The sequence below is a fragment of the Coregonus lavaretus genome (genome assembly GCF_964263955.1).
Source record: "Coregonus lavaretus genome assembly, chromosome: 9".
NCBI classification, from domain to species: Eukaryota; Metazoa; Chordata; class Actinopteri; order Salmoniformes; family Salmonidae; genus Coregonus; species Coregonus lavaretus.
Genome location: NC_139996.1, coordinates 40,399,243 through 40,416,495, shown reverse-complemented (window position 1 = coordinate 40,416,495; position 17,253 = coordinate 40,399,243). Strand labels below are relative to the sequence as shown.

General features: G+C 45.5%; 1 protein-coding gene across 1 annotated transcript in view; it reads right to left on the bottom strand.

Annotated features, from left to right (window-relative positions):
- LOC311135224 (SRSF protein kinase 2-like) overlaps positions 1–17,253 on the bottom strand; it is a 41,967-nt gene that overhangs the window by 15,431 nt on the left and 9,283 nt on the right. The window contains exons 2-5 of the mRNA XM_084169163.1: positions 2,382–2,533; positions 1,300–1,408; positions 631–718; positions 416–503 (exon numbers count right to left, since the gene is read on the bottom strand). Of these exons, the coding sequence (XP_084025289.1) occupies positions 416–503; positions 631–718; positions 1,300–1,408; positions 2,382–2,533 (437 nt within the window). The remainder of the gene's footprint in view (positions 1–415; positions 504–630; positions 719–1,299; positions 1,409–2,381; positions 2,534–17,253) is intronic.

Below are 17,253 nucleotides of genomic sequence, written 5' to 3'. Positions count from 1 at the left end.
TTGCAAAGTGGTGTGTGACGTGCTGATGAAGCCTGCCTTTCTATGCATTTCCTGTTCCGCTCAAAGGCTCTCTATCTGTATGCTGTATGTGTGTGATAAATAAGGTACCTAACAAATATACTGTACATACATGACAATTTAATTCCACAAAAATATGCAAATTGCCCTATAGACCGATAAGCATGACCAGTCAAATGTATTTACATCGACTGGTATTTTTATCAATGAATAGGCTAAAAAGCATTAATTCGCAATGGGATTTTGTCTTCTTTTACCAGACAATTGGCAGGCGGCAATTTTATTTATCGGATTTTCCCAAAAGCCGTTTTTTACGGCTAACATAAACCCTGACACACACGCACGCACACACACGCACGCACACACGCACACACACACCCTCTTCTGACAAGGATACGTATTCCATTGATTCCAGAGATCTTGAAGTCGTCTATCAGCTGAACCACCATTTCTTTGTTTTGGTCAGAGGGGTCACTCTCTCTCACCTGGAGAGGAACCACAAAACACAGAGGGATGAGGAAGGAGGGTGTGTGAGAGAGGTGTGAGAGGCATGGGGAAACACACACACACTCATCTCCCACAAATGTTGATGACCCAGAGTCCCCTCCTCACACATCTTAGCAGTTTGATCTCATCCAGGGCTGTCTCCGTGTAGTGCTGAGCACTCTTCACCACCTTCATCGCCACGAAGTTCTTCACCCTGAAACAACAAACAGTGTCACATACAGTGTCATCCATATCACAACATTATGGACTACAACAGAGCTAGTCATTCAACACTGGACTTGAACGAATCAATCCCAGATAAAAGAAAAACGCACTGCGGGAGTGATGCTTACTGGTAATGGTTTCATATCCAATGACAATGTCCATGTGAGGATCAGCGTATAGTGTATGTTGATTTTAACATGGTTAACACCTCCGTTATAGCAAAAACATTATGACTGAACACGCAGCGGGGGTTTTCTTTTACTGTGTAAGTGACTGAATTAGGGCTAAGTCAGTATATGGGCCAGCTGTGTGATGGAACCTAGTGAAAGGTGATATTCTGACACTGATACTGTTATACATCAGTGTGGTTAACACTTTGGCACTATGTGTCATCACACTGCAGCTGCTGCTACTGTCTACTGTGTCACGGTATAGGAGTGCAGCCGTTGTCATGGCGATGAGTTGGTAACCGCGGTAACCCATCTGACTCAGGTGTATGTGTATGCATGTGTGTAAGATAAGATAAGATATATGCACGTGTGTGTATGTGTGTTTGTGTGTGTGACTCACTGGATGTCCCAGCACAGCCATACGGTGGAGAAGTGACCCCAGCCTAGCTTGCGGATCACGTGGTACCTCCCGTTGAACAAGTCCCCTATCTTCACCGGATGGTATCCACCTGAGAGAGAGAGAGAGAGAGGGAGAGGGAGAGGGAGGGGGGAGAGAGCAAGAGAGAGAGGGAGGAAGAGAGGGCGAGAGATACTGTTGAAGAAAGAGAGACCAGTGGACCTAGACAATCAAGGTACTGATACTTAGAGCCAATCTGAAACGATTCCATTAGTGGGAGGAAGGGGGTGTGAAAGAGGATTAAGAAAGATAAATAAGAGGACGATAGAGGAAGAGAGACATAGAGACAGCATCTTCAGTCTTCAGCCAGTCCTGTGAAACCCTATGGGAGAGGGATATAGAGGACGAATGAGAGAAAGAGCGGTAGAGCGATGGGGAGAAAGACAGACGTAAACCCTACGGGAGAAGAGTCTCACTAGTTCCTTAGAGCTATGTGTCTCCTCAGTGAAGAGGCCACTCCCTCTTGGCACAGACAACAACCTTGAGCCTCGGTGCTGGTGCCAAGCCTACAGAGCTGCTGGCTAGAGTCACACTGCTGCAAATTACATTAGAACCCAGGGAAGATAAAGGAGAGAGAGAGAGAGAGAGAGAGAGAGAGAGAGAGAGAGAGAGAGAGAGAGAGAGAGAGAGAGAGAGAGAGAGAGAGAGAGAGAGAGAGAGAGAGAGAGAGAGAGAGAGAGAGAGAGAGAGAGAGAGAAGAGAGAGAGAAGAGAGGAGAACGAGATATGGGCTTAAGTGTATTGGGGTATGGGTAAGGGCTGCGTGTCTGGGGAGGGGGGTGCTGTAAGAGGGCATGGTGTGCATGCCTGTGTGTTTATGTGTGTGTGTGTGTGTGTGTGTGTGTGTGTGTGTGTGTGTGTGTGTGTGTGAGTGAGTGAGTGAGTGAGTGAGTGAGTGAGTGAGTGAGTGAGAGAGAGAGAGAGAGAGTATGTGTCCAAAAGGTAGAGAGAAAGGGGAAGGAGATGAGTGATATGTGTGATTGTCATAGGTGTGTGTGTACAGTGTATGTGTGTGTCTCCCCCCACCTTTGCAGTAGTCTGCGGGGTCCTCCTGCTCCTCATCGTCAGAGCCTAGGATCTCCTCCTCTGGCTCTGGGGGGACGGCAGGCTCAGGAGGGGGTGGAGGGGGAGGCGGGGGAGGGTGGGCAGACACCGGGGCTTTTTGCTGGGTCTCAGGCCTGATGGAGAGAGAGAGAGAGAGAGGAAGAGATAGAAAGAGAGAGGAGAGAGAGAGAGAGAAAGAGAGAGATAAATACTGTTACAACCTGAATTGGGTTTGTGCACTCACAACAATTACACATTAATCATCACTGCGGTCGAACAGATGTTCATAGCTGGATGTCATTTCGCTTTAAGACCAGATTCCATCTTGGAGCCCTTCCCCTAACCCCTATCCCTCCCCTAGCCCCTATCCCTTCCTCTAACCCCTATCCCTTCCCCTAAACCCTATCCCTTCCACTAACCCCTATCCCTTCCCCTAACCCCTATCCCTTATCCATTCCCCTAACCCCTATCCCTCCCCCTAGCCCCTATCCCTTCCCCTAACCCCTATCCCTCCCCCTAGCCCGTATCCCTTCCCCTAACCCCTATCCCTTCCCCTAACCCCTATCCCTTCCCCTAACCCTTATCCCTTCCCCTAACCCCTATCCCTTCCCCTAGCCCCTATCCCCTATCCATTTCCCTAACCCCTATCCCTTCCCCTAGCCCCTATCAATTCCCCTAACCCCTATCCCTTCCCCTAGCCCCTATCCCTTCCCCTAGCCCCTATCCCTTCCCCTAGCCCCTATCCCTTCCCCTAACCCCTATCCCTTCCCCTAGCCCCTATCCCTTCTCCTAACCCCTATCCCTTCCCCTAACCCCTATCCCTTCCCCTAGCCCCTATCCCTTCCCCTAGCCCCTATCCCTTCCCCTAGCCCCTATCCCTTCTCCTAACCCCTATCCCTTCCCCTAACCCCTATCCCTTCCCCTAGCCCCTATCCCTTCCCCTAGCCCCTATCCCTTCCCCTAGCCCCTATCCCTTCCCCTAGCCCCTATCCCTTCCCCTAGCCCCTATCCCTTCCCCTAGCCCCTATCCCTTCCCCTAACCCCTATCCCTTCCCCTAGCCCCTATCCCTTCTCCTAACCCCTATCCCTTCCCCTAGCCCCTAGCTCTTCCCCTAGCCCCTATCCTTCCCTAGCCCCTAGCCCCTATCCCCTATCCTCCTAGCCTCTTCCTTCCCTAGCCCCTATCCCTTCTCCTAACCCCTATCCCTTCCCCTAGCCCCTAGCTCTTCCCCTAGCCCCTATCCCTTCCCCTAGCCTCTATCCCTTCCCCTAGCCCCTATCCCTTCTCCTAACCCCTATCCCTTCCCCTAGCCCCTAGCCCTTTGGTGTTCTCAAATCTGAAAGGACTGGAACTGGAACTAAAAAAAGTATGCTGTATTTTTAAGAGCTTAGTCTCTCATCAATAAGACAGTGTGTGGATTCTCTTTCCAGCCTGAGTGGATGTGCTGCTTTCTATTCAATATAGTATTCAATATTAGCTCCTGTATGTTTAGTGTTTGGCTACCAGTTCCTGAGCATCAATGAGGACACCACCAGAAACATAAGCGTACATGATTAGATGACTTAACATTATTATAAAAAGCATTGTTCAATATCTGAATCAGATGAGTCAGAAGCACAATATGTTGTTCTACTATCTCTGAACATTGCTATTTCAGTGGCATCCTCAGTAATAGCTGTAAGGGTGTGAGTTATGAATGCTAAATAAATAGTGTGAACTGTGTCAGTGCCCGGCTAATAGATTCAGCTCAAAATATCGGAAATACAATCAAACGCTTGAGTAAAAACGAACACAAACAAACGCACACACACACACTGTGATAAATCCTGTTCACAGGCACAGACACATGATGGAGCCTCACGGTCGGTGCGTTGCCATAGAAACTGTGGAGCAGGAAGAATCGACGCCATGAAGAGTTAACGTGGCAACTAGCTAGGACAACACAAGGTTCCTCTAACGTCTAATAAAGCACAGCCGTCTGAGAAGGACAACGCAGACACTTAGCATTGAGATTCCTCCATACTTGCACACACACATGCACGCACAGAGACAGAGACAGAGACAGAGACAGAGACAGAGACAGAGACACACACACACACACACACACACACACACACACACACACACACACACACACACACACACACAGTCTTGTACAGCTAACCTTGTGAGGACACACAATTCAGTCCCATTCAAAATCTTATTTTCCCTAACCCCTAACCCTAAACCTAACCCTAGCTCCTAACCCTAACCCTTAACGTAATTCTAACCCAAACACTAATTGTAACCTTAACCCTAAACCCCCTAGAAAAAGCATTTGACCTCATGGGGACTAACAAAATGTCCCCAGCTGGTCAAATTTTTGTTTGTTTACTATTCTTGTGGGGACTTCTAGTTAAACACGTCCACACACACACACACACACACACACACACACACACACACACACACACACACACAGGCTATGTACGCACACACACTCACACATACACACACACATACACATACACACACACTCACACATACACACACACTCCGTGCTTTGATCTGTGCCCTTGCAGCAAGATGCTCCTTAACCAAACCAGTCACGTACTGTATCATAGATCACTTCCACAAGCTTAGTGCTTTTATGCTTGAGCCTGCCATACACACACTTAGCCACAATAACTCTGAGCCCACTACAGCAGAAATCAGCCCACTCCAGTGTCGGTGTACGTGCATGTGTGTATTAGTGCATGAAAATGTGTGTGTATATGTGTGTGTGTGTGTGTGTGTGTTTAGTCATATTGTACATGCACTGAAAATATACATACCAGAGGCTGCAGGGAACAATTCACATCCTAGCACACACGCGTGTGGGTGTGTGTTGATCACACACCCTGCACCACTGTCACCATGCCCTCATACACATAACAGCAACAACAGAACCAGAGTGTTTCTGAGTGCATCGAAAGCCCCGGTGATTACCAACAACAGCGCCTTCACAACTAAACCTTAGGTTATGTCCCAATAGCGCCTTTGACCAGGGCCCACCAACAGCAGTGCACTATGTAGGGAATAGGGTGCCATTTTGGATGTAGCCACAGCAGCTAACAAAGCTAATCACTGTCTGCCATTCTCCTCATTGCAGACATACCAGACCAGGCTGAAGCCAGCTGACACAGCAGTAGGAGAATACAGCTAGCTACTTTCTCCTCAGGACAAATGCATTAACGGTTTATTTTGTGGCTGTTGGTTTTCTAGATGGTTGACTGTCACATTGGTATAAGCAGTGTAATTACAGCACAAGAACCCACAGGGTGAGAGAGAGGTATTGAGGTTGCAGGTTACAACTGGAGTTTGTATAGTGTGTACATAGTGTGGTTACAACTGGTTACAATAGGTTACAATAGGTTACAACTGGAGTGTGTATAGTGTGTACATAGAGTGGTCCTCTGTAGCTCAATTGGTAGAGCATGGCGCTTGTAACGCCAGGGTAGTGGGTTCGATCCCCGGGACCACCCATTCGTAAAAATGTATGCACACATGACTGTAAGTCGCTTTGGATAAAAGCATCTGCTGAATGGCATATTATTATTATTATTATTATTACATACAGTGCATTCGAAAGTATTCAGACCCCTTCCCTTTTTCCACATTTTGTTACGTTACAGACTTATTCTAAAATTGATTAAATCGTTTTTTCTCCTCATCAATCTACACACCGTAAATACCCTACAATGACAAAGGTTTTTAGAAATGTTTGCAAATGTATTAAAAACAAAAACCTGAAATATCATATTTACATAAGTATTCAGACCCTTTGCTATGAGACTTGAAATTGAGCTCAGGTGCATCCTGTTTCCATTGATCATCCTTGAGATGTTTCTACAACTTGATTGGAGTCCACCTGTGGTAAATTAAATTGATTGGACATGATTTGGAAAGGCAAACACCTGTCTACATAAGGTCCCAGAGTTGACAGTGCATGTCAGAGCAAAAACCAAGCCATGAGGTCAAAGGAATTGTCCGTAGAGCTCCGAGACCGGATTGTGTTGAGGCACCGATCTGGGGAAGGGTACCAAAAAATGTCTGCAGCATTGAAGGTCTCCAAGAACACAGTGGCCTCCATCATTCTTAAATGGAAGAAGTTTGAAACCACCAAGACTCTTCCTAGAGCTGGCCGCCCGGCCATCTGAGCAATCGGGGGAGAAGGGCCTCGGTCAGGGAGGTGACCAAGAACCCGATGGTCACTCTGATAGAGCTCCAGAGTTCCTCTATGGAGATGGAAGAACCTTCCAGAAGGACAACCATCTCTGCAGCACTCCACCAATCAGGCCTTTATGATAGACGGAAGCCACTCCTCAGTAAAAGGCAAATGACAGCCTGCTTGGAGTTTGCCAAAAAGCACCTAAACAACTCTCAGACCATGAGAAACAAGATTCTCTGGTCTGATGAAACCAAGATTGAACTCTTTGGCCTGAATGCCAAGCGTCACATCTGGAGGAAACCTTACACCATCCCTACGATGAAGCATGGGGGTGGCATCATCATCCTGTGGGGTAGTTTTCAGCAGCAGGGACTGGGAGACTAGTCAGGATCGAGGGAAAGATGAACGGAGCAAAATACAGAGAGATCCTTGATGAAAACCTGCTCCAGAGCGCTCAGGACCTCAGACTGGGGCGAAGGTTCACCTTCCAAAAGGACAACGACGCTAAGCACACAGCCAAGACAACGCAGGAGTGGCTTCGGGACAAGCCTCTGAATGTCCTTGAGTGGCCCAGCCAGAGCCCGGACTTGAACCCGATTGAACATCTCTGGAGAGACCTGAAAATAGATGTGCAGCGACGCTCCCCATCCAACCTGACAGAACTTGAGAGGATCTGCAGAGAAGAATGGAAGAAACTCCCCAAATACAGGTCTGCCAAGCTTGTAGCGTCATACCCAAGAAGACTCAAGGCTGTAATCGCTGCCAAAGGTGCTTCAACAAAGTACTGATTAAAGGGTCTGAATACTTATGTAAATGTAATATTTCAGTCAAGGGGTCTGAATACTTTCCGAATGCACTGTACATGGTAACAGAGAGTTCACATGTGTGTGTGTGACCATGTGTGTGTGTGACCATGTGTGTGTAAGCACTGCCCCACCTCAGGGTAGCGTGGGTGCAAGAGACCTGCCTGGTGCTCTGTGGAATGTCCTGTGTGTGTGTGTGTTGAGCGGGTCCAGACAGGACTCTCTCTCAGACATGTAAATTAGAGTGGGAAGCATTTTCCACCCTGTAACACCTTTCTGTGTGTGTGGACATGCCCAGAACTCAACTCACTTAAGGCTAGTGATGGGAAGTTTTTTTTTACTGACTCCGATGTTTTCAACTCGTTCAGTCAAAATAACTAATCTTTCGACTAATTTCGTTCATTTGATTCAGTAATGCCCAGAGCACGCATGACCCAATACTTGGCGAATGATGAACTAAAAACTAGAAAGAATCATGATTCACCGTAAGGGGCTTATTGTCATTGTCATTTGTGACTGAGACTTATAAAAGTGTGCTTCAAACAAGAGAGAGAGGCATACAAATAAGATGATTAATTGATAGCTTTGAAACGAGCTCTAGCCTAGTTGCGGCTGCAACCAAACTAGATTGTGAACGACTCTTGGCGGAATGCTCTCTGCTTGACTGCCGCGAGAGAGATTAGCACAATATCGTTTGCGAACTGCAGCTGCCCCCCAAACGATTAGTTCTCAAGTATTGAGCAGAGGCATGTGTTTGTTATGGTTCTACAAAGGTGTCCACCGATAACATTGAATAATCAATTAATTGCATTCATTCTTGCACCATGCGATCAATTATCAGTTCTAAATCTGTATTTTTCTTCTCTATGCATGATCTATTTTTCTGTGCGCACATGATAGACAGTTTGTGATCAGAGCACGTCTCCGGAGCCACAGAGCCGGATGAGCGCGTATAAATCCTGCTGTAGAATTCATCGCGGCCAGTCAGCAGGTCAAAGAAATGACTAAAATGAACGAGTCACTCAGAAAATGAATCATGACTCTAGAGTCAGTAAAAAGAGTTGTTCAAAAAGAATGAATCGTTCGTGAACTGCACACCACTAATAAAGGCCAGAGTAGTGTGCGGAAGACAAAACACATACAGTACTGAAGAGCCTGTTCTCTCTAACTCTCCACGAACACACACACACTTCCACTGTCACACCCAGCAAAGGCATTTAGAGTCCCTGCATTACATTTCCAAAGCCCATCCCTATCAAAGCATGTCTTGTGGCCAGCCTTAATTATGGGGAGGTAACCGTCTCACACATTCACATATACAGTGGGGGAAAAAAGTATTTAGTCAGCCACCAATTGTGCAAGTTCTCCCACTTAAAAAGATGAGAGAGGCCTGTAATTTTCATCATAGGTACACGTCAACTATGACAGACAAATTGAGAGAAAAAAATCCAGAAAATCACATTGTAGGATTTTTAATGAATTTATTTGCAAATTATGGTGGAAAATAAGTATTTGGTCACCTACAAACAAGCAAGATTTCTGGCTCTCACAGACCTGTAACTTCTTCTTTAAGAGGCTCCTCTGTCCTCCACTCGTTACCTGTATTAATGGCACCTGTTTGAACTTGTTATCAGTATAAAAGACACCTGTCCACAACCTCAAACAGTCACACTCCAAACTCCACTATGGCCAAGACCAAAGAGCTGTCAAAGGACACCAGAAACAAAATTGTAGACCTGCACCAGGCTGGGAAGACTGAATCTGCAATAGGTAAGCAGCTTGGTTTGAAGAAATCAACTGTGGGAGCAATTATTAGGAAATGGAAGACATACAAGACCACTGATAATCTCCCTCGATCTGGGGCTCCACGCAAGATCTCACCCCGTGGGGTCAAAATGATCACAAGAACGGTGAGCAAAAATCCCAGAACCACACGGGGGGACCTAGTGAATGACCTGCAGAGAGCTGGGACCAAAGTAACAAAGCCTACCATCAGTAACACACTACGCCGCCAGGGACTCAAATCCTGCAGTGCCAGACGTGTCCCCCTGCTTAAGCCAGTACATGTCCAGGCCCGTCTGAAGTTTGCTAGAGTGCATTTGGATGATCCAGAAGAGGATTGGGAGAATGTCATATGGTCAGATGAAACCAAAATAGAACTTTTTGGTAAAAACTCAACTCGTCGTGTTTGGAGGACAAAAAATGCTGAGTTACATTCAAAGAACACCATACCTACTGTGAAGCATGGGGGTGGAAACATCATGCTTTGGGGCTGTTTTTCTGCAAAGGGACCAGGACGACTGATCCGTGTAAAGGAAAGAATGAATGGGGCCATGTATCGTGACATTTTGAGTGAAAACCTCCTTCCATCAGCAAGGGCATTGAAGATGAAACGTGGCTGGGTCTTTCAGCATGACAATGATCCCAAACACACCGCCCGGGCAACGAAGGAGTGGCTTCGTAAGAAGCATTTCAAGGTCCTGGAGTGGCCTAGCCAGTCTCCAGATCTCAACCCCATAGAAAATCTTTGGAGGGAGTTGAAAGTCCGTGTTGCCCAGCGACAGCCCCAAAACATCACTGCTCTAGAGGAGATCTGCATGGAGGAATGGGCCAAAATACCAGCAACAGTGTGTGAAAACCTTGTGAAGACTTACAGAAAACGTTTGACCTGTGTCCAGTGGCGGCTCCTGAAAAAATTCTCAGGAGGGGCAATTTTTCTGATGATTTAGGTGACCTACACACATTTTAAAAAAGATATGTCCAGCAACAACATGAAGACAGGGGCAGCATATAAGTCAATACCAGAAGCATTTATTGACTGATCTGGAGAGATGGATTCCAGTTTCTGTGACAGATTATAAATAATCTCTGATGCCTTTGTTATATTAGCTTTTGGTTGAATGTACTGTCGTAGTAAATATATAATGTTATAGCTTGGTCTGACTAAAATCTTGTGCATGACCCATTTTGTGTTGGGCGTTTGTTTTCAATCAATGCTGTTCCTATCCTATAACAATGGACAAAAGAGTCCTATCTTGTCAGCCTTGTCAGCAGGTGGCCAAGGACAACACCCACGCCATAGGTCTCTCAGTTCTTCCAACTCACGAGTTCTTGCTCTGAGGACACACACACACACACACACACACACACACATCATCACTGATAACACACACACACACACACACACATCATCACTGTTAAACACACACACACACACACACACACAAATCCCCTCTCTTTAGGCTGAACATTTGAAGACAGAGAACCCGACTCAGAGCCAATGCAACAGTGGAGGGGACCTCGCCCAACTCATCAGGACCAATCAGAAGATCAGAACTACTAGATTCAACCTACATCATTTATTGTATAAAATGTCTGCACACAATGTTTTCGGGGCTCTCTTCTCCCTAAGAGTTTGACGAACGAGTCCGTGCACGCGATTCCAGATATCTTTACCTCTGAATAAACTGCCTTTATTATACCATATCCACCCTGTCCAAAGTCTCTACTTGGTCTCAGTTCTCCAGTAAACTTGTGATTATCAACAGTACACAACGGTAACAAACAATTGGGGGAACTCACGGATGACACAAGTTCAACAGAAAGCAGTTCAATGTCGGGGTACAGAGTCGCTCTCTTACCAGGATCGCGGTCCGCTCTGACCAGGGTGAAGCCGGCCGGCTCCACTTCTCTGTCCGGGACTCTGTCATCCAGCCAAGTCTCCCAGCTGTATTGGGATTCCGCTGCCAGCAGCGTTTTCATTATTTAGTCAGTTCGTAGCGGGTATGTACACGATCAACAAGATCAGTCCAAAACCAACCACTGGAAATCCATGGTTGGCAGAATGTTTGTAAACTAAGTCTACAAATTAAAAACATAAAATAACGCCACACTGCAGGTCGCAACAGAGACGCTGCTAGCCGCTATTGTCTTAGTTACGTTCATGGTTACGTCACGTATGACGAAAGCGCGTAAGTGCAAGCCCACAGACACCCATAGAGAATGTATTGAGAGCTTTGAAATTTGAAAAAAAATAGATTTTACATGACAGGCTATGAGAGACTTCTGGGCGATTTTCAACCTGACTGAAATCGCCCCAAAAACGGGCGGGGCCATTTGAAGCACGACTTTAGCCTGATTTGACATTTAGTGGCAGTCAGATCAGATTACAACACTGATAACTACTGTTGCCGTGATATAATTGATTAGAAAAAAAATCCCTTCCTTTTCCCGTTTGGCAGTGCGTCGCCCATATCGCCCTATTGAACAAGCCGTCCCTGCCTGTGTCATTGCCAACAAAGGGTATATAACAAAGTATTGAGAAACTTTTGTTATTGACCAAATACTTATTTTCCACCATAATTTGCAAATAAATTCATTAAAAATCCTACAATGTGATTTTCTGGAGAAATAAAATCTCATTTTGTCTGTCATAGTTGACGTGTACCTATGATGAAAATTACAGGCCTCTCTCATCTTTTTAAGTGGGAGAACTTGCACAATTGGTGGCTGACTAAATACTTTTTTCCCCCACTGTAAAAGCCTTTTTTGACCTTTAGAGAAAAGATAGCATGTTCACTTATACACTTATACAAAATTCCCAATCTGGCCCTCATACCATCATGGCTGCCTAATCATCCCCAGCTTCCAATTGGCTCATTCATTCCCCCTCCTCTCCCCTGTAACTATTCCACAGGTCGTTGCTGTAAATGAGAATGTGTTCTCAGTCAATTTACCTGGTAAAATGAGGGTTAAATAAAAAGACATCAATAAAAACAGGGAAAGGAATAGGAGTTGAGAGACATGGAGGTTGGAGAGAGAGTAGAACAGAGTATCCAGGGAAAAGAAATGGAATAAAGCTAGAGGAAAGGCACACTGAAATGTACCAGTAGTTGTTTAAGCAAATCACTTCTCAGTGTGAGCGTGTCAGAGCAGAGCACAGTGATACTTATAAAATTATTCAACATTGTTAATCATTCATTCCCCTGCTAAATGGGAGAGAAAGACATGAGAAAAGCTAAGAAGCTGTCTTTGTCTGTCAGCTCGAAATCCCTAATTCTGTGTCTGTGAAAACCTATGCAGTTCTTTGGATATATGGTCATACTGTATACACCATGGGTTCCTTCCAAATACACTGAGTATCTACCAAACATTAGGAACACCTTCCTAATATTGAGTTGCACCCCCCTTTTTGCCCTCAGAACAGCCTCAATTCGTCAGGACATGGACTCTACAAGGTGTCGAAAGCGTTCCACAGGGATGCTGGCCCATGTTGACTCCAATGCTTCCAACAGTTGTGTCAAGTTGGCTGGATGTCCTTTGGGTGGTGGACCATTCTTGATACACACGGGAAACTATTGAGCATGAAAAACCCAGCAGCGTTGCAGTTATTGACACAAACAGGTGCACCTGGCACCTACTACCATACCCCGTTCAAAGGCACTTACATTCACCCTCTGAATGGCACACATACAAAATCCATGTCTCAATTGTCTCAAGGCTTAAAAATCTTTCTTTAACCTATCTCCTCCCCTTCATATACACTGATTGAAGTGGATTCAACAAGTGACATCAATAAGGGATCATAGCTTCACCTGGATTTACCTGGTCGGTCTATGTCATGTTTTTAATGTTTTGTATATTCAGTATGTGCGCAATGAAGATCTTTAAGGTTTAATAGTAGTTGATATATGAGAGCTGAAGACTTGTCAACAGCCTAAATATCATCATGCAGGCAGCAGTGTGCCTCTTCATTTCAGATACAACAATCTCAGTATACCCCTGTTCACTCAGTAACGTCTATCCTTAAAACCATCTTCACATATTGATTACCTCGCACCAAAGTAACGTACTGAATACTGAGCATGACTGTCAACAAGCAAACACATTTAATAGCGATGGAACACCACTGTCACCTAGGTAACCTATTGATTAGGCCTGTTATCATCATGTCTGACTGAACATCCTGGTACCTCTAGGCAGATGTCACCTAGGGGTTAAACCATTTCAAATGGGAAACATAGACCTAGTGGTTACTGAACACACTGTTGTCATCTAGTACGTAATACCATAGAAATAAGGAATATGGATTCTATCGGTAACACAGATCCTATAATTCAGTAAATTATAGGATCTCTATGGGTAACACTTTGAAGCCTGACCACAACTGTCAGTCAACTTAGCATCAGTTATGGAATGTCGCTGTCACCTCAGTGACAAATTGAGAAAAACTGAGAACTATTAAGTAAGACAGACATATACAGTATAGGCTACTGTAGCTGAATGAAGACCTTTTTTAATTCTCTCTCTCCCTCTCCGTCCATATCTCTCCATCCCTATCAGTCTCTTCCAGCAGCAGGTTAGGCAAGCTGACTCATTCGCTCCTCTCCTCCGGTATGTCTGCTGCTCTGCACAGGACAGGGAAGTGAGATCTCACTGCTATTTCAGGCTATAGCCTGCCTGCCTGACGTCACGCAGCACTGCCCCCACACTATCCATACCTGCCATGATGAATCTGTGCATTACCACTCACCTACCACACGATTATAGATCTGAGTCTACAGGTATCTGTACTAAAAATTACCATATATTGGCAATTACGGATCTGCAGTGCAATACATTACTGTCCACACACCTAGCTCACCATTTTGGTTCTCTCTGTGTACAATATATTAAGAAAAATTCAGTCCGGCCATTAGCGCTGTAACATATACTGTGCAGAATCTTTATACTACCGTTCCACTAACCAACTAAACACACCAACCTCGCTATTACAGTAACCTCTGTTTAATTCAACACTGAACCATGGATGAGAGCACCAGCTGTTCTGGACAACTGTGTGATCACGCTCTCCGAAGCCGATGTGAGTAAGACCTTTAAACACAAGGTCGCAGGGCCAGACAGATTACCAGGACGCGTACTCAGAGCATGCACTGACCAGCTGGCAATTGACCCAGACTCTAATACCTATATGTTTCAAGCAGACCACCATAATCCCTGTGCCCAAGAATGCCAAGGAAACATGTCTAAATGACTATCGCCCTGTAGCACTCACATCTGTAGACATGAAATGCTTTGAAAGGCTGGTCATGGCTCACATCAACACCATCATCCCAGACACCGTGGACCCACTCCAATTCGCATACTATCCCAACAGATCCACAGATGATGTAATCTCCATTGCACTCCACACTGCCCTTTCCCATCTGGACAAGAGGAACACCTATGTCAGAATGCTGTCCATTGACTACAGCTCAGCGTTCAACATCATAGTGCCCTCCAAGCTCATCAATAAGCTAAGGACCCTGGGACTGAACACCTCCCTCAACTGGATCCTGGACTTCCTGACGAGCCGCCCCCAGGTGGTAAGGGTAGGTAACAACACGTCTGCCATGCTGACCGTCAACACGGGTGCCACTCAGGTGTGTGTGCTTTGTCCCCTCCTGTACTCCCTGTTCACTCACGACCGCGTGGCCGCGCACGACTCCAACACCATCACTAAGATTGCAGACGACACGACGGTGGTAGGCCTGATCACCAACGACGATGAGACAGCCTATAGGGAGGAGGTCAGAGACCTGGCAGTGTGGTGCCAGGACAACAACCTCTCCCTCAATGTCAGCAAGACAAAGGAGCTGATCGTAGACTACAGGAAACTGAGGGATAATGGTGTTGATGTGAGCCATGACCAGCCTTTCAAAGCACTTCATGGCTACAAACGTCAGTGCTACGGGTTGGTAGTCATTTAGGCAGGTTATCTTAGTGCCCTTGGGCAACGGGGACTATGGTGAAACATGTTGGTATTACAGACTCAGTCAGGGACATGTCAGTGAAGACACTTGCCAGTTGGTCAGCACATGCTCGGAGTATATGTCCTGGTAATCCGTCTGGCCCTACGGCCTTGTGAATGTTGACCTGCTTAAAAGTCTTACTCACATCGGCTACGGAGAGCGTGATCATATAGTCATCCGGAACAGCTGGTGCTCTCATGCATGCTTCAGTGTTGCTTGCCTCGAAGCGAGCATAGAAGTGGTTTAGCTCGTCTGGTAGGCTTGTGTCACTGGGCAGCTCGCTGCTGCGCTTCCCTTCGTAGTCTGTAATAGTTTTCAAGCCCTGCCACATCCGACGAGTGTCAGAGCCGGTGTAGTACGATTCATAGTCCTGTATTGACTCTTTGCCTGTTTGATGGTTCGTCGGAGGGCATAGCGGGATTTCTTATAAGCGTCCGGGTTAGAGTCCCGCTCCTTGAAAGCGGCAGCTCTACCCTTTAGCTCAGTGCGGATGTTGCCTGTAATCCATGGCTTCTGGTTGGGGTATGTACGTATGGTCACTGTGGGGATGACGTCATCGATACACTTATTGATGAAGCCAGTGACTGATGTGCTGTACTCCTCAATGCTATCTGAAGAATCCCGGAACATGTTCCTGTCTGTGCTAGCAAAACAGTCCTGTAGCTTAGCATCTGCGTCATCTGACCACTTTTCTATTAACCGAGTCACTGGTGCTTCCTGCTTTAGTTTTTGCTTATAAGCAGGAATCAGGAGGATAGGGTTATGGTCAGATTTGCCAAATGGAGGGCGAGGGAGAGCTTTGTATGCGTCTCTGTGTGTGGAGTAAGTCGCTCTGGATAAGAGCATCTGCTAAATGACAAAAAATTTAAATGTTAAATGGAGTAAAGGTGGTCTAGAGTTTTTTTTCCTCTGGTTGCACATTTAACATGCTGGTAGAAATGAGGTAGAAAGGATTTAAGTTATATGTTCATGTGCGTGTGTGTATACATTGCTGAACATCCAGCCATTCGCCTAGGCCGTGATGTGACCACAAACAACCCTGAAGAGTTACAGTATAATAGCTACATTCTTCCACATATCAAGACACATTCCCAAACAGTATCTAGCTACAGAATACCACTAAGTACTGTATCATTCAACCACTCATACAGTGTATTCACATCAATATTCATCCAGTGATGTCAAAGGGAGCCATGGCCATTATGGAGGTCAATTACTTCCAAGCTGATAAGAGGAGGAAGACTGCTGCATGCTAGCTCTGAAAGAGAAACACACTCTATAGAAACACACAGCCTGGGCTGCTCTTAGTGCATCTGATGGAATTCTATACACAACACAATTACCTTCCCTAGGTGTTTACAGTTTGCATTACGGTTGTACAAAAGTAAACATCTGACCAATGAATGTTGTTAAAGTGTTGCGTGAGGGTTTAGGCTGAATGTTTTCAGGACTTCATAGTAACAATGTTGAGGCAACATCACCACCTGATATCTAAATACAACGTTGTTTAGATGTTATCCCATTGTGAATGTGTTTTTTCATTTGGACTGTCACATGGTTGCTCAGCATCCTCCACAAAAAAGTGCAGGCACGCACGGTGGGACGCACGTATGCACACAAGCGCACACTCGCACACACAAAATGCCTTCACTACCCTCTAGGGATGTGCAAGGTTACTGAAATATTTGAACGGACGTTAGTATTCGAATACTTGTGTGAGTATTCATTTTTGTGAGAAACAAAAATTTGAGGCATATTTTAACACTGAAAAGGCTCTTTCTAAATGTAATTAAGATATCCATATGACATTGTTACATACTACAAGGATATACCACGACATTTAAAATGATTAATTAAATAAAACAACAAACTTTTCAATTTAGTTTTTATGATGTGCACATAAAAAGGCTGGTAGCTCAATGTGTAGCAAGTTGAGTGAGCGTTCATTAATGCAAAGCAAGATGGATTAACATTACGAAATTTAAAGTTAGTGAAATGAGAAGGAGTAGGCTACAACGAACAACCAACAGGTAGGCTGTTGTTTTATCTGAATGGGGTTGGGGAGAAAGCG